At 40.5% G+C, this 20,637-nt stretch overlaps 1 protein-coding gene across 5 annotated transcripts in view; it reads left to right on the top strand.

Moving 5' to 3' along the window:
* Window positions 1-20,637, top strand: part of bahcc1a (BAH domain and coiled-coil containing 1a) — a 74,976-nt gene that overhangs the window by 16,760 nt on the left and 37,579 nt on the right. Inside the window, exon 1 of one of the 5 annotated variants that reach the window (XM_008416197.2) lies at window positions 15,778-15,875. The exons of the other annotated variants lie outside the window; for them this stretch is intronic. Coding sequence (XP_008414419.1) covers window positions 15,863-15,875 — 13 coding nt within the window. The 5' untranslated portion in view covers window positions 15,778-15,862. Of the gene's footprint in view, window positions 1-15,777; window positions 15,876-20,637 lie in introns of those variants that run through there. 5 annotated transcript variants of the gene reach the window in all.

The raw sequence follows: 20,637 nt of genomic DNA, 5'->3' as shown, positions 1-20,637 counted from the left end.
TGAACAGAAAGCTTGGRCAATTAAAATTTCCGATATCAAGAAGAAGAACCTTTCCAAATAAAGCATGTTTTATAACACGAGTCRAAAGCTCAAAGGGAAGAAAAAATCAGAGCAGCTTGGCTGTACTCCATTTAGCCTTCCTGTTGTTGTCCTTAAAGGCTGTTCTTGCTTGCACCCTGACTGAAATACACACAACTCGTCCATAATAAGAAATAGAAAGTATGTCAATAAGGACATATTAAGGCCATTATTTGTAAAAAAAAAAATAATTAACTGATTATGTGAAACATAATTACCCATTGGCAGATAAAGCAACAGCATTGTAGAGTTTTCATGGAGCAGAAATTACTTTCACTTACGGCATCGATGTCGACAAAATGTTTTCACACAACAGCAACGGCAGTAAAAGAAGGAAGCACAGTGATGTGACACAATTGTAACCAACATCAAATTAATAGCAGCTTGTAATGACTGTTCAAARCAATACTGTTGCTGTTTGTAGGATATTTTAATATTGTACTATCATCTAACGCAATTGACTAGTGCTACTACAGCTAGCCTCATTGATGCAAGTCACCTACGACCTATTTGGCATAAAAACCAAGATTAGAGGTATGGTTAATGAAAAAAATAGCATACTTTTTTTATTATTTAGACAAAATTTACATAAATTAGACTGTGTAGGATAGAGAATATACTGGAAGGTTTTTGGACTTAGAGTGTAATTTGACTGTTATATCAGTTGCTGACATCTTGTTTCATTTTACGGTTGTTAGGAAACAAAACAACATGTCTTTGAGTTATTTTGGTGACGTGGAAAGTCCAGACCTCTCAGGCTAATGTGTGACAAAGCAGTGAGGTATGATGAGAGGATTGGTCATCCTTGCTTACTGGACATTGCATGGGTAGAACGATGTAATGATGGAAACTGGATGSATAATGTGATTTTCACTTAAGTAAACTATGCAGCTGCCTGGGATAGGTGGTTGAGTCTGCTGGCGCCTATAAGATTAAGGAAATAATTATGATTTTGGCTTTTCTAAAATATTTTAACTACTTTGTGTTTGGTTTTGAGTGTGTGTGGGTAAATGTGTGTTTTCCCATTAGACAGATCTTCTTWCAGAAAGTGGAGCTGCTTTGAGGATCAATACTGAAACACTGTATGCATCAGCACACACATAAAACACACCCGCACACACACTTCTGCTGCACTGTCTCATCTGTCACTTGACAGAGTTTTCTACTACTCTGTGGGCTCTCTTTTCCTCCAAGCAGATGGTGAACATTCAGAATGAAAGCAGATCCTAAGTCCTTTTGGATCTTCATCAGTCCACTGGTCTCTGGGTCTGTTGTGAACAGCAGCTCATGTTTCTCCAGCTCTAAGTCAACCTTTTTAGCTCTACAGCCCTACAGTAGAACAACTCRGCTTTCCATAGAGCTCATATACATTTTTGTCAGACATTAGACATATTAGCTGCTGACAGTTGCTCCTGTTGGCCATGCTGTTATTTTAGAGGAAATACTTMAAAGCAAACTGTTAGCTTTGGGTTCTACTCTTCTTTAGTGATTACCAAATTCTTTATGGACCACTTTCTCCAGATCTCCCTGTSCTGCTTACCTGTAGAAACAGCTGCACTGCTCCGTCCTCTGCAAAGGGTGTGTGCTTTTATGTGGGCAAAGGAGCAGGATTTACTTACGCATGCCTGTTTGTTCCAGGCTTGCTTCTGAAGCCTGCGCTGGTCCTAACTGTATGCGATTTTATGAGACCAGCTTCTGTGCCATTAAGCCAGGCTGCTGTGCAGGAGCCAGGGCGAATGGAGAGCTTTAGAGATGCCATTGCAGCACACACACAACATCTGGGGGGACTGTGCTGTGCAAATATGAGGGCAGGACACACATGTTCATGTTGGTGTTKGTGTGCATGTAATAGGAGGAAGGTGGTTAGCTTTGGCTGTTAGGGAAAAAAAAGGAGTTTGGCTTTTTAAGTGAGGCCTCAGACTGCCCTGCATGTTCCTCTTGATTTATGGGCTTGTGTAGGAAATCTCCCATTTGTCACTTTTCATTTCTTTTCCCTAACTTATCCTTCTCTTTTTTTTATTTCTACATTTTTGCTCTTACACCAAATGTTGAGATGATTCCTAACAGAAAGGAAGAAATAAAAAATCATTTATGTACAAAAGTTTCCAGCCATGGGGAATAAAATACTTGTTTTTGTGGCTACATTTTAGTCAATATTCATACATCATTTTGTTTGAGCTAAGAATTGAGTGTCATTACGTGGCATACACCCAATACTTCTAAATATTTGAAACCCCTTGTAACTACATTATTTCAGCATTGTTACATTAGGCAGATATTTCTGRTCAGAACAAAACCTGCTAACCAGGTTTGGTTCAAATACCTTCYAGCCATCACATTTTGATACCGAGTTCATACTGAGGTCAGATTTAATCTGAAGTGTCTCTCTCTTTGTGTGTGTTTGCATGCATGTGAAATAGTAGTGGGTGAGTGTTTCAGTTTCATGTCGCACCTTGCTCACTCAGGTGGAAGCTATAAATCTGCCTTTTTCTGATTTGCTGAGGATAAMGCTGGAGCAGTCGAAGTTTCACCTGTATGTGAAAGTAGGGGAGGAAAGACGTGCGAGGAGAAGAGGATTGGATTGGAGGAAAAACTAAGGAAAAATGAAAAATACAGTTCCTTTAAGAATATTCTGAAAGGAATATTCCTTTAAAATACCCATATTCCAAAAACCTTTAGAAATTGTGTTGTGCTGCAACCATAAATTTTAGCGTATTTTATTTTATTTTTTATGAGATAGACCACAAAATACTGCATGAATTATAGACCACAAAATACTGCATGAATATAAACTAAAAGAAAAATAATATTTTTAAATACATTTTGAAAAACGTGTTGTAGGGCTGCACAATATCTTGTTACRATATTGTCATCGTGAGCTAAATACAGATTATGCACATTAAGCTGATCTATCATAGTGCTTTTGCTTTTAGCCCCCTTTACTCAGCTATCTCTAAATAAAATCTGAAGGCATCTGGTTGCAATTTATTTTGGGGTAAAAGAATTTGAGGAGGTAGATTCACAATTTTGCATTATTTTGTGTTTTTCTATCATATAAACAATCCCAGTAATATTCACTGTTGTTTATTTTAACATGATAAAATGTAATAAAATGGGATAGGAATACTTTTGCAGGGCGCATAAAATATATAAAGAGGCTTAATGAAAGACCTGGATGCCATGATCATGGGACTAGCTGAAAGAAATCAAGATCTTTCTCAAAGAAGCCAATTTACCCCCCCTCTTCCTACCCTAATTATAAATAGATTGCTCCACTGGTTCTTTACTGTACTGATAGCACTGCTCAGCACAAGTCAATATGCAGACTCATGCTGCCTGACTCAATGAGATTCTGTGTGTATGCGTGTGCAGGGATGTGTGTGTGTGTGTATGGTGTGAGAAAAAACTTGAAACTCTGAATTTTTTGAATGCCACTTCTTTTCTTTTYTCACCCGACAATAACAGAACCACTACCGGTCTGATCCAGCAGGAGGCTCCACTCTCAGAGTCCCCTGGCCATCAGTGCATARGGCCTCAATGACGGCCGAACTCTGTGGTCAGAGTAAATAAGCAGTGTCGGAGAATGTCAACACGACCAGGCGGCTCCTTCACAGCGCCCGCTGTTGACATAGCTTCTCTCTTATCTGTGCCGAGCGCCACAATAGAACACTGTGCCAGAGCAAATACAGTAAGAGTTGCAAAACTACACACGAACCGATTCCAGCACACCGCGGCTGATAGGGAACGCATCGGCGGCACGAGTTAAAGCCACTGCTGCTAATGCAGTGTGTCCGAGGACAACGCATTAAAGATGGCTGCAGATCCATAAAACAGCGGTGCAATCAAGTAAAAAATAAGTAAGGCCAACCTTACGGCCTGAAGGAAAGTTATTCCATCAAAGCCGTAATGGATGAGCAGCTTAGGCTGAAGTGTCAATTACCTCTTGTGTGTGTGTGTGTGTGTTTGTGTGTGTGTGTGTGCGTGTGTGTGGGGGTGTGCGTGGGGGTGTGTGTGTGTGTGTGTGTGTGTGTGTGTGCGTGTGTGTGTGTGTGTGCGCGTGTGTGTCAAAGCAAGCCCAAAGAGACACAAGACACACACGGAGAGAGAGAGATGTCACTTGCCCGCTTTTAAACACGTGTTTAAGTACCTGTGTCACATTTGCTTTTTTCTGTGTCAAAACATTTCAGTGGAGCTTCTTCCCCTCATTGCCTCACATCACCTTAATAACTCTTCTTTAGTCTCCTTCCCCCGCCTGTCCCCGTCCTCCTTTGCCTCCCTCTCTTTTCTCTCCATTATGGTCTCTGCCAGCTCTAAGACTGAGCTTGGCTCTGTCTCTGGCGTGTGATAACCTGTTGAAAGCTGTTGCTCTCCCGTGAATATGCAGCCTCCTAACTGAGGTTTATCTGCACTGCCTCTCCATGTCACTCTCTCCCTTTAAAATCGCTGTTTCATTTCACAGAGTCTCTGAATTGTTCAACATGTGATATTGGTATACTCTCTCCGCCCGACATAAAGCATATCGTGCCGCCACTCGGTGCAAAGTTAAAGCCCACATCCATGAAAAAGAATAAGTAAACAGCTTAAAGACTGTTAAATAGTTACTATGGGATTTTGAGTTATTATTTCAGATCCTCTGTGGTGCTATTGAGCACTGCCATTAGGACAATATATAGTTTTAATTTTACTATGTGTGCATGTGTGTGGTATTCTTGAGTCTTTGTGCTTGTGCTCTTTTTTGAGGATATGCAAACACAGATCAAATGAGCAGCTGCAGCACATCTGTTAAATTCGATCAAATGGTGCAATCCTCATGTAACCCTGCAAGCTCCCCGTCTTTTCCATTTCCAAGTGGCTAGCTGGCGGAGGAGGCTAACACACATACGTTCACACTTATCAAGGACTAGTTCTAACTTTTACTTGACAAAGGTTAAAAAGGTCACCCTCTAAACATTGTGAAGTAACTTTGCTTCCCCCATATCAAGTAGTTCTTGTTCATTAATTGTAAAATTGAGTAAAAAAAAAGAAAAGAAAAATTCTCTGGTCAGGGGTCTATTCAGAAATTGATGTCATTCCTTATATTATAATGTCGGATTTGCCAATCTCACTTGTGTCGGCTTAATTTTCATMTGCTCTCGCATCAWTTATATTTGAATAATTTGAAGCTTCAAAATGTATGCTATTGTCGTTGCAACATTGATSTTTTTCATATCACGACTGCAGTGGACTAAATGGCCTCAGCACATGCAACAGATGTACAAGTTTAGTCTTCAGGTTGAAATGATAAAACTCCTAGAAAATGATGGGTCCATTGAAATGTTAGGAAAAAACAGTATGGAAAATGCAGGTTAATTACGATTATTATTTTCATTATGTTGTTCAGTCCTAAATTAAACATGAATTTTATGTATCAGTTTGCGTTTAATTTTGAAATATTTTACTGTTATTTTAGATGCTTTTATTATAAATACAGTTTTTAGACAGTTTTTTTTTATGCAAAATGTTAGTCTTCAAACATTTGTTTACTTCTTAATTAATAACCTAGCTGCTCTCATTTACAAAATTTATCTGTTAAAGGTGAAGTAAAAAAAAAAATCAATCCTATCTTTGTAATTGCAGCAACTTTTGAAGCACTGTGAGGTTTGTTTTTGTTCACTGATAAATTGCTGATTATGTCTATATGTCATCTGACAAAAAAGTGAAATTAGAAGCATTAAATTAAAATGCTGCCTCTATCTTCCGCTTGCTGTTTTATACCTGCGAACTCACCAGGATGCATCCCCCGCCAGCAGCAGGGTTCCATGCCTCCAAAACAGAGCCAGGTTTTAGTAACTTCTCACCATAATCGTTTTTTAAAGGTTGTGGTTAAACCCTTCAGTTTATACTAAGTTTAAAACGAGTGAAGGGCGAGAAGGAGGCATTCAGGTGACGTAACACGATCGTAGAGAAAGTTAATAAAGTCTGTATTAGTAGAGCGGTGATGAAATGCTGTTCTCTTTCCTTATAGCTGTTAGAAGGAGAGAGAGAGACAACCAGTGCTTCTTTGTTTCTTAAAAATGTTTTACTTTTCATAAAAATGACCAGCTGTCATCTCTATAGATTGCAGGAAATGTTTCCAATTTTGCTCATCCCTGCCTGAATATATGGCTGCAGATGTCGGGGGGAGCATTCCATGGAGGACCAGCATCAGTGGTCGGAAGGCATTCCTCAGCTTTAAATCCTGGTTTTGTCAGGAGTGATTCATAAATCTTTTTAATGTACAATTGAGCTGAACTTGTATACATTTGAGAAGATGAGTTACCACAGGCGGAAGGAAAGCAGCTATTTGTTTGAGTCCAGAAGTAGAGTCAGTTTGACTTTGAGGATTTGTGCCATAAAACGTCAAAGAGAGGCAAACATATTTATGTAGATCTTTGTAAAAGTATATTTTCTTTCAAGTTTTTTTGTTTTGTTTTTGTTTTTTTAGACCAGAAACCTTTTTTTGCATAGTGGTGGACCAATCCAAATTGTGCATATTTGTGAAGTGGAAGAAAAATTATCGTTTTCCATGTTTTTACAAACGAAATCTGCAAAGTCTATGTTTTATTTGTGCTAAGTCTCAGTGAACAGATACTTAATAAAATCACCTTTGAGCTAAACAACTTAACTGCACCTCTTGCTGTATGTTTAGGGTTGTTGTCCTGGTGGAAAGTGAAACCTCCACATCACTCTCAGGTCTTTTACAGCCTCTGAAATCTTTCCTTCAATATTACCTTGTATTTAGTCCATCAACACTGCCTAACCTCCTGTTTTCTTAATTAAAGCCTCCCCACAACATGATTTTGCCACCACTGTATCTTAACTGTGGGGATGGTGTGTTTTGGCTGACGATCAGTGGTTTTCTGTACACAGTATTTTCCACACAGTTCAAAGTTTTAACTGCGGTCTCATCTGACTGCACCACCTTCTTCCACATGCCTGGCTTGTCAATTACAGAGTGGGTGGAAAAACTACAAATCAGACAAATCAGACATCGTATTGCTTTTTTTTTATTGATGTCTTTTTTTATTGCCGTTCCTCCATAAAGGCCACATGTTGTGGAGTTCATGACCAAAAGTTGTCTGGTCAACATACTCTCCCACCTGAGCTGTGGATCTCTGAAGCTCCTCCAGAGATCCGATTGATTGCTTGGCTGCTTGTGCAATCATTGCTCTCCGTTGGATCGACGTTTGGGATATTCTTTTATAACCTTGACCTGCTTTAAACTGCATCTCTGACCCGTCTTCTGTGCTCCCTGGTCTTTGTGATGCAGTTTGTTCTCTGATGCTTTTTTTTTTTTTTTTAACAAACTCTTAAGGCCTTCACAGCTGTGTTTACATTCAAATTAACTTACACACACACGTACTGTATTTACTGTTTAGATGATTGATGCGCTGAATTTTATTTAATGACGTCCGAGCAAAGGGACTTGAAGACAAATGCTGGCCAGATTCTTCAGATTATCCTTTGAAACTAATTTCAAACCATCATTATGTTTTGCCAATTCATAATTAGACACTACTTCATACTGGTTTGTTACATAAGTCCTCTATCAAAAACACTGACGTTTTTGGTTGGAACAGGCACTGAACTGTGTGTTCTTTACAAGGTAATACTGTGTAATGCTTGGCCTTGGCTTCCCAGGTGCTTCGTCTGTACAGGTTATCAGGGCAAAAATGCCTTGAATTCGTCTTGGCCAGAGCTAMAAGAATTAAACATTTCTCCTTTGTTCCCCTTGTGAACCTCACAGCAAATTACACTCATGGCCGCAGAAAGACCTTGGACTTGCTGGCGTGGCGGCTCCCGACTTGTTATCTGCGCTGTTCTGCCTCTGTGGCTCTGACAGGCTACATCAGACAGAGAGAAGCCAGAGCAGGGAGCTGCCTTCTGTTTCTCGAGCACGCAACTCCAGGAGTTTATCATATTACAAGCCGCTCCAAGAGAACTCAGAGGACAGCAGTGAGGCAAGGCCTTGATGTCCAGCACTTGCTCCGCATGACCTAAAGGAGGCGCTGGGCTGCGGATTAAAGAGCACGGCAGAGGATGGGAGGACAAACGGGGAACATGACATTCTGACAAGTCATGGTTTGCCTGTTGAGTGCTCCAAAGTTGATTTATCTAATAGAGGGAGGATGAACTTATGACTATCCATAAAATAAGACATTCATTGCACTCCCAGACAAACAAGAGTAAGGAAACAGCACGCAAGTGGGACAAGCGAAAGGGAGGGAGTGTGGAATTATTATTTATTTTTTTTATTTTTTATTTTTTTAAACCCAAAATATGAAGTGTTTTCATTTTGAAGTATTTGAACGACACCAAGAGAGAGAAGAGAGCGAGGTGATGAGGGAGGACAGAAATATGGAGCTGAGCACCAGGAGAAAGAGGCAGAGTGATGGAGAGGGTGTGAGGATGGAAAGGGAAAACTGAGAAGGGGAATGAGTGATGGGGCTCAAAGGAGCAGAAGGAGACACGGGGATGAAAGTGAAAAAGGAAAAGACAGCAGGCAAAATCTGCTCCAATGACTTGAACTGCTTGCAGATTTATGTGCTGTTCTGTGTATCATTATACATCAACCCGAGTGGATGCGGAGACTCAACTAATGTGATGCCTGTGAGGTTGTATGTGTGTGCGTGTGTGTGTGTGCATGTGTTTATCTGTGTATGTATTGCGGCGCACTTTTATTCTTCCTCTACATGCAGTTTATGCCTCTTCCAAAGCAAACTGACTTCTGAGTTTTGCAGAAAGCACTCGCCTGTGGTGAGGCAACATCCACCCACATCCAAACACCATTTTTTTATTTATTTTTTCCCCCAAAGCCTACCTACCTTGCTGGTGCTGGTCGAAAGAAAAGAGGCTTAGACCACCCAGGACCGGGTAGTCAAAAGTCTGCTTTGATGTGGCATCGGCATATGTGGTACAATCACAGCCAAAACACACTCACAAAACACAGTTTTACTGCCTCCTGCGCCACATTGCCGTGCCTCGTTGCTAGAGTGGTGGGATGCTTCAGAAGACAAAGAAGCAGAACGAGAGAGAGAAACAGCCACCTACTGTGCCAGGCAGTGCAGGGCTGAAAAACTGGAGCCGTATGGTCCCCCTCAGGGAGGGGAAACCTGCCCAGTCTAACCACATCTCAATTAAGCAATTAAGTTCAAAAGTTAACAGGGGACTAATTAGAGAGTATAATGCTGAGTACTTGTTTTAATCTGCCTTTTTTTTTTTTCCCGTTCACCAGGCAAATCTGTCCGTGACCTCGCTGGCACGCAACCTACTGTTAGTCACCCATCTATGGTCGGAGCCTTAAATATGAACCGTGCAATTTCAGACAGATCAGTCATCGTATGCAAAATAAGCCTGATCCRCWGGTTGATTCCAGCGAAACTAGCTGACTGTGAGAATCCAGTTTTAGAGTTTGCAATTATAGCGATGAGGAAATCACCGAAAAATGACCTTTTAGTCATATACACCGTGACTGTTTTCTGTTTGCCTTTTCGTTTTTAGTCCTGCAGATGGGTTTTATTAGACGCCAAATGAGAGGTTTAGAGCCCTGTTACTGGGCCATTTTTATCTCAGCACACTCAGAACAATGACTTGCTTYTAAACCTTGAGGCTGGATCATGCTCCCATCTCTGACAATATGCCTCCAGCAGAAACTGTTTGGAGCTCATACATTTTATATTTTTTGCKGAAGAGGAGAACCGGCGCAGCTAGACTGGGGCTTTCAATGAAGAAATATATGAAGACGGGATGACAGGATTGTAGTGGGGCTGCTTTAAGCCAAATATGTTTAGATTTAGGCTGACATCCATCCACATACAGGCCCTCACAGAGGTATTTTCCATCCTTTAAACAATTTCAMATTKCATCATTGAATTMATTGTTTTAGAAAATCAATCAATGTGGGATGTTATTGATTAACCRACGTCTTTTGTGTCGAGCATCAGGATTTACTGCAGGGACAGTCGATCCTGCTGGCTGAATAATAGATCAGTGCAAAATTTGAATTTCTGACATTTGGAGTAAGTTGGTCAATAATTACTTTTTTTTCTAAACAGTCATTTGCTATATTAATATAGCACACAATGATGAGGCGATGATGATATAGATAATATATTTTGTCACTGTAGTTGCATGTATTTTATTGAATTTGTATTTTATAGACCAACCCAAAGTAGCTCATAATTGTGAAATGAAAAATAAGTATTCAACAAATAGGTAAACATCAGAAAAAAAGTGTTTTGCATAATAGATAGCCCCGTTATTTTGATACCCTAATAATCAGGTTTATCAGGTGCAGCCAGTTACTTTCAGAAACAACCGGATCACCTGTATGGAGTTGCAACTACTTGGCCAAATACAGCTGGGGTTTGCCATAAGCCAATGGTTAAATGTCAACCATAAAAGATCCGTTTTAATGTTTGCCACTATAGCAATGTAGTGACAGACTACATTRCTAGTAGTKTGTCACTTCTAGCARTGTAGCAGTKACAATCTTCTAACAACCAAACTTGGTAGAATATGTTTTGAGTAGATGAGATCAAAGTTAAACATCTAAAGCCCTTTAAATCTCCATAACAAACGTGACATGGTGGTGGCAGCATCATGCTGTGGGAAGGTTTTTCTTCTATTTTTTTTCCCAGCAGAGCTTTAGGAAACCCTGAGGTTGGGGTGCAGATTTGCAGGAATGCCCAACTACACATACATATCTACAATGGAAGGGTTTGGAACAAAAAGTTTTTATGTTTTAGAATGGCCCAGTCAAAGTCCTAACCTGGATCAATGGACAATCTCTGGCAAGACATAAAACTGATATCACCATAATCCAAAGTGATTGAATTTGAGCTATTTTGAAAAGAAGCGGCAAAACGCTAGGTCTCAATATCGGCAGAGCTGCTGGCGACAAAACCCAAAAGACTTGCTGCTGTAATTTCAGCAAAAAGTGTACCGACTCMTGGGGACTGAATACATATGCACGCACAGTTTGCGGCTGCAACACGTCAACWCGAAAAAGGTACTGCATACAGAGAGGTGAGAAATATCTCTTTGATTCAGTTTGTTTCCCAACARCCGGCTCTTAAAAACTCCGAAGTGGTTGATTAGCAGTTTGTGTTCTTGCCTGTGTGTTCATGTGTGTGAAAGAGGTGGGAGTGAGAACAGCCAGGATGCAGTCTGAGAGGTGAAGGACTCCCCTGTTGTATGTGAGGCCCTGGAGGATTCATCTCCCCTTCCTCCTCCTCCTCCTCCTCCCTCTCCCCCTCTTACACTCACCCCTTCCTCTGTGAGCTCCACAATGCTGGGAAGAAATGTGTCATTAACGGGGAGGGGGGAGAGAGACCAAAATAATGTTTATGGGCTCAAGCAGCACTGAAATCATTTTCCATATCAGTGCAACTGCATGGGCCCTGTGGGGGAGTAAATCTGATTTTCTCCTCCCTGTGCCAATGGGAAACATCATGGGAAAGAAAACAGATTGGATTGTTAGAGCGATGGCCTGACGCAGCTGTGGGCGGCTCTTTTTTGTGTTTGGGCGCTTTGCTGTGCGCGCGCGTCTGTGTTTGCTCATAAGTTTAAGTGTGTGTAAAAGAGAAGGATTGAAAAACGAGAGATGGGCTGTGAGTAAGACACAGCTAAATGTGGGGAGATAACGTGCACATGTGGATAAACGTTTGCATTGAATCACCGTTTAATGCCGTGGAAATGCAGAGACACGTGGCCCTAAATTAATCTCACGTAAACAAAGGGTCAGATAGCAAGCGTACTTGTTAAACCTTTGTGACCCCTCCAACAATTCACACCTCTTTTCGTGCCCAGTCTATAAGAAACGCTTAACCAAAAGACAAATAACCCTACTGGTTCAGTAGAATGCTAAAGGAAACATTGAGGCACTTGTAGAGAAAAAGTCACATTGCAATGAAAAAATTAACTAGATTGGAGTGGCCTGTAATTCCCTTCCTAATACATCTGGAAAATTTAAGGGGCAGTTTGCCTACTGTATGTTGCAACATTATTTTCACTGTGTGTGCTGTTAAGTCTGTTTTGTGGGAATCGGGAAAATCGGGAACGTAGATGATTTCACTGGTGGGTGTTACGGGAGGGTGACGAGTTTGGAATCTTGGTTGTCCAGATTGTTGTCCTCGACCTGCTGCTGTTTCAAATCTGTCCTCCCACCTTTGGCGCCCCGGTCTGGAATTCACCGCTCTTCTCTGATTTGTCCCAGTGACTCGGCAAACATCTGCATTTTGACGTGAATCATAGCCAGCACGCCTAAGTGAGCCCAAACCTTTTGCTAAGTCCAGTTAATGTGCCATATGATGCTGCTGCTTTACATTCATTTTTACTGTAGTTCTTAAACTTTATTTCTGCCTGGTCCTCCTCAAATCCACGCTCTCCCTCATCACTCAGCTCTTATCACGACAGTCAGAAATATTTTTTACTCTTAAATGGCACTCTCCCTCTAGCCTGCTCCTCTGTAAAGCTGCAAATGTGCTGCATGTCCTCTTTATTTAATGTACCAATAAAATATCTCTTCARCTGGAACTCTTCCAGACATTGCTTTCGCTGGCTCGCCGGCCACTCCCCATCCGCTCCTCATCAAGATTGGTGGCGGTGAACTCTTTGAAYGGCAATAAAACTCTGTGAAAAATTACTTTATGAATGATAATTGTTGTAACACCTAGGTCAAGTATACACTGAAAAAGATTAGTGACAATTTCCTCTGAATTTATTCATACTCCTTGAACTTATTCACATTTTGTAGGGCCCAGAAAATGTTTTGTTTGATAGACCAGCATAAGGTTTACGCTGGTCTTTGTTTATATTACTGTTCAATCTCTGGAATTGGAAATAAACTAATATTACATGTTACCCTGAATAAACTATAATTCAGTGACACATGGTGGAGGGATCCTCGTCTGTTCTCTTTTCTTTTCTTTTCTTTAGCAGGGAGAGCCAAAAGTGGCRATAGGTTGTCATGAGGCATTGTTCAGTATATCATCCTGTTGCATTATGTTCTGATCTGGCTCAAAGGCCACAGCAAAAAGGGAGATGCCTGTTCTAAAATTCCTATAAATATGTTCAACACAAGCTACGGTTAAAATCAAAGTTTCTAATATGACGTGTGACTTTGGCGACAAAAGGACTCTGGTGTKCATGGGTGGAGGATATATGTGGAAGTTTTGTAATTTACAATCAAAATAATCTCGAAAGCAAAAGCAGCAGAATACCTGTGGAGGGGAGCAAAGAGAAGTTAGKTTGCAGTAATGGTTTAAATAATTGAAGGCTTTACTAGGTGCTGAAGTGTCCCAAGTATTTTTAGTCAGTGTTGGTTAAGTTAGGTTAACCTAACCACAAGGATCCTACAGGAGTCCTAACACATATAAATACAAAAGACTTTGAGAGAACTAATCAGAGAAACATGCTAACTCTGGAGGAGCTGCAGGAAACTATCGCTCACGTGGGAGAATCTGACAAGAGGACAGCTATTAGTTCCAGATCAGAGTTTTTGTGGAAGAAGAAAGTCATTGTTGATGAAAAGCCATCTCGATGACAACAGTCAAGTTGGAAAAGGTATTACAGTCAGATAAAAATCAAAYATTTGGCCTAGATGCACTGTGTACATACAGCAATCTCTTATGTTGGAAGATGAATTATGGTTCGATAATGAGCTAGAGCAGACATAGAAGCTAGTGAGAGATGGTTGGAGATACATACACTGCAATCCTGTTAAAAAATGTGCTGCAAAAATTTTAAAACGGGGCACAGGTTAATCTTTTAGCATGACATAACAAAGCAGTACAGTGAGAAGTACAATAAAATGTTCAAATCAGGAGTCTCAAACTAAACGTTCCTCGAGCACATTTAGATGTGTTTCTAATTCAGTACATCTGAGCCAATATTTAGGTCATAAGACTTCTTTAGAAATTGGTTACATATTTGATTCAGGTTTCTTGCACCAAGGATGGATTTTAAAGTTCAAGGCAGCATGCCTTAAGGACTGTATTTTGAGATGCCATATTTGGATCAAAGATAATTCAAAGGTTAAAATGACCCAAAGTCTAGGTTTAAATCAAATTGAGACTTTCACTAAATGCTGGAAGACAAAAATACTTGAGATTGTGCTTGCAGCAAAATAGGGTTCTGTAATTTATTGAGTTAGAGATTGTATAAATGCTGGTCAAACTCTTCAGATATCCACTAGTAAAAAAAATACAAACATTAATCCGTTAATATTTTTTTTTCTTTTTACTTAACATTTACATAGTTGGTTTTGTTGGTGTGTCACGCAAAACCCAAATGATTGAAGTTGTAGATGTATYGTGACAAAATGTGAAAAAGGTCAATGAGCATTAATAATTTTGCWAATAATTTTAAGCATCTGTACACATAGAGTGAGAGCAGTATTGTTRCAAGATGACTGCTTTCCTTCTTCTACTTCTGTGGAGTCAAAGTGTTAGAAATATTTTGACAGTGCAAAATGCGGTGAAATGCTTTGATGTTACCTCTAAATACGTCTCAGAAGAAACGTTTCCTTGTGTTTCTGTTCGGGCCCGAGTTCACTCACTGTTATTTTCAGAATTCCTGCCAAATTACAGTAAGCCATTTTGGGTTAATTTATTTAGGATAAGAACCTCTAATCCCCGTCATGTCCTCTTGCATGTCGTGCAAACACTTGTTCAAAGTTTGYRGATAAATCATATGACCTCTCCAAATAAATTGTATTTGCTTTGTACCGCTCCAAAAGGATTTCTAGTCTGCCTTCGCTGTCTTTACCCTGTCATCGTTCTGATAGTGAACAAGTGGCTGACCACCAGCCCCACTTTGCAAACACAGGCTGTCAACTTCAGCAAGACGGCTGCCATATGGACTCACAATCGCGCACACAGATGCTCGCATATGCTCGGCAGCTCACACACGCTCTTTCACATTGAAACTTTCTCACAGTTGCTCTCACACTTATCTGCTCTAAACTCTTCACTCTTACCCTCCCTACCGCCCCCCACTGGATGTTGCCCTGTGTCAAAAGAGTCCTTCTCACTCTCTTCCTCCATGCGTCTATCYACCCATCCTTCCAACTGCTTCTCGCTTTCCACTTCTCCCACCCCCGCGCTGACCACATCCACTAAGCTCACTCCACAAGCACGCAGTGTGTGGAGAGTGTCGGAGGCGTGCGCTGCTGGCACTTTCCCCCACCCCTGCACTGGGCACGGCTCCAGCGCTGGACTGCCTGATTGCTCTCTCTTTCTCGCTCTTGCTTCAGTATACTTCTTGATCAGCCCAGCTTCTCACTAGATAGATGTTACCATCAACTCCCTCTAGAGCAAAACGAAAAAAAAAAAGAAAAAAAAAAGAAAAACATTTGCAACAATTGTTTCTGAGAAGGAATTTGGCTACCAGTTGCACAAATGCTTTCAATATGGCTTTGACTGTTTAAAGGAAATCCCCCCCACTTTAGTAGCCATTTCGAATTCCTACTGGGTTTTATTGTGAGGAAGTAGGCGCTGGGTTAGTCAGCGGCCCTTTGGGATAGCATATGCAGTCTGRCTGGAGCTGCTGGTGTGTACAGTCCCTCACTCCAGTACAGCTTTTCAAAGTTTAAAAAGCCCAGTTATGTACTGTATTTAGGAGTGAACGCTAGTGCGGAAAGTCTGTCTTGATTTTTCATGGATATCTAAATTCCTGGACAGAACTTGGAATTTACTCGTTAGGAAAGTCTGGTAGGAAAGAAAGTGGAGGTCAAACCTTTGTACCAACAGGCGTCCTGCTCAGTATGTTTTTGCTTGGTAAGTCGATATTCATTTCACTTGGTTTCAGATTGAGTTTGTTTTGGAGTTGTCCCAAGAATACATGCCACAATTAACTGAGTCACCAGTGATTATTTCGTTGTAATTATTATTTTTTTTAAAATATAAACAGTGGCTCTCAAACATGTGCACAGCGCTGTTAAAATACAAGGTTTATGTGATGTCAAATATATTGGAGAATGATAAATTATATAATAAAACAATAMATATAATGTTGCATTTATCCTAATTTATAGAATTTACATTGTACTGTAGGTGTAATAACTTGGTTGAAAAAGTGTGTACACTCTTTAAGTAATACTGTAAATTCTGCATTGATTCTTCTTGAGTACTCACCATTAATTCTATAAAAATCTGATTTATTTGAAAACAAGTTTCATATTTCTGCTGGGATTTTTCAGATTTTTTAAATTATTATTATTATTATTATTATTATTATTATTATTATTATTATTATTATTATATTTTTATTTTTTTACATTTGCAACCTTTGTCTGAAGCCAAAGGTCATAACAAAGATCTTAATGTACAAAGGTGTCAGTCAGGAGAAGGGCAGGAAATGTTTTACATGATTGTTTATTCCCTGGCACAGTGAAGACTCATCAGTAGTTAAAACAAATATAGAATATACAAAATAAATATAAAAACAAACAAACAAAAAAAAAACATATGTGCTTTCGACGTGTCTCTGTCTAAAGAGTTGGGTTGGAATAAAAATTTAAAAATTTTCTCCCAAAAATTTCCAGGCCTGACAAAATTTCTCAAAAAATAAGTGTATTTGGCACAGAAATAATTCAGGCCATCAACGAAAGAATACGATTCCCACAGTGACATATAGAGACGGCATCATGCTTCAGGGTTTCTTTTTTTTTTTTTTGACTGATCTGAGGTTTATGCCAAGCCAAGGTAACTGGAGTTCTGAAATTCCAAAGACCAGTCTGTTTTGACTTCAGCTGAAAATGAAGAGAGATTTTATTGTTCAACCATTACTGTGAGTTKAAGCACGTATCAAAATACGTATCAAAATCCACATGTGCATAACTTTAGATGGGAAAAGTCAAAGATTTAAAATGGCTTTGTTCAGAACTAAATTCAGCAGAAAATCTGTCTGGATATCTGAGGCAGATTGTGAACAGTAGATGTCCTCACAATTCAAAACACTTTGACCGGGCTTGCAAAGTAGAACGGGCAAACCTTGTCAAATCAAAATGTGGGATGCTTATCTAGTCCTGCCAATGAACACTGAGTAATGAAATTGAATCAGAGGTGCTTCAACTCGTTTGGATAGTGCACACAGTTTTTTTTTCTTTTCTTTTCTATTTTTCTTTTCATTCTGAGCTTTGAACTCGTGTATGCGTCTATTGCTTAACAGTTCGAACTGTGTGCACTTGTGAGAGTCTCTCCATAATCACACAGGTAGAGAATGTTTGCTGGAATTATAAAGAACTCAACTTTCACACCACAGTGACTGCCTTCTTCACACACTTCGCCTTCTTGTGTGTGTTGACTGTTTCCAAAGATACGTGGTCTGCTTCTTCTGGCCCATTTTCTGCGGCGCTCCCTGATCACTGAGCGGTGGAGAGCAGGTTTATGCAGTCACACCTGCAATTTTCTCTTTGTCTCCCTTCTCTCGTCACCGTCACTCTCACCTCTCTCATTGTCTGTCGAGTGTCCTTGTCTAGACGACACGTCTATCCGTCCCTTTAGGCAGCTGTCTGAAAACAAGACTGAGAACCAAAGACTTCCTGGGCTCATTTATCAAAAGCAGCGAAGGAAACGTGATGCACTGGGAAATAATCATGGGCAGTGTGTGAATGAGTGTGCATTTCCTAAGGAGAAAATGTTGGTGTGAGTCCAGCATTCAAAAGGACAGCATGCCAGGGGTGGATGCTTATTGTCTTCTCCACCGTTTTTATTTCCCAGATTACTTCTTGACCCACGTAAATCTGTTCACATCCTATTATTGTGCAACGCCTTGTTAGGACACCAAGCAACAGCACAACCTTGAGTAATATTAATCAGCAGGGTTGCTAACAGACCAGATTAGTTACCCAAAAAGTACAAAGAGGTGGGGCCTCCCTCCCAGGATCCAAACAATTAAAACCAGATAAAATTTCTTGGTGAGGTGTGTCTGCGTGTGTGTGTGTGTGGGTGGGGGGAATGGGGGGTGCGTGTGTGTGCGTGCGTGTGTGTGAATACAAGTTCTGGGGCTTCAAGGTAGGCTGTGAAGGCTGTTGTTGCTGAGCAGCAGGCTGACTGAGTGCATCAGTCCATCGCTTGTTGTAAAGCCTACTTGCCTTGAGCGCTGTTTCTCCTTTGTTCCCATGACAACTGGGCCTTCATTCTTCTGCTCCGCCTCCCAGCCTGCTGCTCGCTCCTTTCCGTCCTCAGGGGCCTTTGCCTTGGCCCACGTTACCTCACGTGCACAGTTGTTTAGTTTTGTTCCGCCGTCATCTTACACACCTACGTTGAAAACTAGTTAACACCTCCAGTTCAAGAGCAGCTGTGCTATCTGTTAGACCCTTTTTTTCCTTTTATTTACTGGCACATTTCAACTTTTGTACAAGACATTAATAAGAGCAGGCGTTGATTAGATGTTTTAGGCTCTAAAGAAGAAAGATTTGATYCCTCAATTCATTTGTTTCCCCCTTACTTTAACTTTATAATAGGATTAATCTTTATTTCCATTAGAGATCGGCACCAATTAGGATCGACATGACCTAATGTGTTTAAGAACCTGCACAACTGCGTTGAAAGAAAAGTAGAATATATTTAAAGATCAAGTAACTTCATTGTGAGTAGTACTGATAGATTTTCTATAAATAGAGGGGAATTCAGTGCTTGTAGTAACTTTGTTTTGCACTTAGGTTGGTATCCAAAATGAAAGTCCCCCAGAAATGAGCTATTTCACCCCTGGTATTTCCAGTCTATCAGGATGTAGAGGGTAAAATATAGTATAATATTGCACTGTTTCTTTTAATAAAACAAAATGAAATGACAAACTATTGGATATGTTCATTACTGCTGAGTCAGCAAGCCAGTAACYTGATGTAAAGGTCAGTGTGTTATGAAGCCATATTTTCTTCTGCAGCTGATATTGGAAAAGTTATTGTTATCCTCTCTGGAGTAGATGTGAAGGTCTGATGTAATAGTTGTGGGAAGGGCCTTAGGTATCCCCCCCCCCACCCCCCGCCTCAATATAATTTTAAATAGGCCTTAAATCTAGCTTAGTCTTTTGAAATCGACTTCCTTGGCATCCTCTTTTCTCATCTCCTCTTTCTCCTTTAGTCGTCTCTCTAACAGCAGCAGCTCTCCTCTCAGATGATTACGAGAGGCTTCGCTCATGCTGTCACCTTCATAGTCTCTCCCTCTCTCGCTCTCTCTCTCTCTCTCTCTCTCTCTCTCTCTCTCTCTCTCTTTCTCTCTCTCTCTCTCTCACTTGCTCTCTGTCTTTCTCTCTCTGAGGGAAAGCTGTTAATAATGCAGGAGGATTAGCTGATCTATGTGAGCTGGAGGCGATGAGGAAAGCTGGRGTTCCTGGGGGCAACAGGCAGAGGGGACGAGTGTGTGCCGTGTGAAACGCGGCGGCACATAGGAGCCCTAGGTGCCTGGATGACGGAAGCTGGATGCGTGCCTGGTGAGCATGCTGGCCATAATCCCACCCCCTGACCCCCTTTGCCCTGTAGTTTGGAGARCTGTGCCAGGAGCCCTCCATGGAGACAGGGTGATAGGAGGTAGCAGCAGAGAGCAGAGGGAGAAAAACAATGGCTTTTGTGGTAGTTTACAATGTGTTGCATCAACACACACATCGCTCCTACAACTGAAGAATCCTCTTCTTCAGTTCTATATATTACATTATCTAAATAGTTGAAGGAATGATGGTGTTCTTTCGGTTTATTGCAATTTTTGGATCTGTTAGCAGCTCAATTGAATTATTTTTTATATCTGAGTTTATTTATTTTCACAAAAGCAGCGCCATACGCTTGCAACCCTMTTTACACACGTTGTATTGTTTTACACTATGCAACCAAAAACTGCAATACGCTTTTTGGGGTTTTTCTCTTTTGGGCTACGCCTCTCCCATCTTTCCACATATGTAAGAAAAAACTTTTGCCCGTTCTTCAACAGTTCACACTTGGCCAGATTGAATGGCGAGCATTTTTGAACTTATATGTTTAAGTCTTGCCACAGACTTGACCATTCTATCACTCCTTCTTAGCATCTTAAAGCAGGTGGATAGCCATTTTGTTCATTGGTTTTGGAGTTGCTGTGTCTTCTGTACTTCATGAAGTTACTAATTTACTAATGTATTATTATAATCTGATTTGTACAATATTTAAATTAAATTTAATTAAATTCATGACATAAAAGGCTAATTTTATGAAAGTTTATTTAATTTTTTTTTAAAGTGGAAGTTAGGAAAATTTGGATGTCCCGGAGAATTTCCACCTGTCTTATGATATGGTAGAAAATGTGGCTCAGGCAATTCAAAATGTATTTCCTGACCTACAATAGATGTGTGTGACCTCCTCTGTTGACCCTTTTGTTTTGACCTTTTAGCAATACGCCTGTTTGCTGTAGGTGCATTGAGCAACCCGGTGAGTTCAGGCCTTCTGTCTGCCTTGAGGAGGTGCTCATTCCCTGCTTACCAGATTAAAACTTCCAGACATTTTKTTCTCGCAGYCACTGGAAGGGACTGACTCATGTTTGGATTGATTAAAGGTAGAAGAAAATCAGGTCA

Source organism: Poecilia reticulata, linkage group LG8, assembly GCF_000633615.1.
Source record: "Poecilia reticulata strain Guanapo linkage group LG8, Guppy_female_1.0+MT, whole genome shotgun sequence".
Classification (NCBI taxonomy): domain Eukaryota; kingdom Metazoa; phylum Chordata; class Actinopteri; order Cyprinodontiformes; family Poeciliidae; genus Poecilia; species Poecilia reticulata.
The sequence above is the reverse complement of the archived record's forward strand: the minus strand, read 5'-3'. Positions and strand labels throughout refer to the sequence as shown.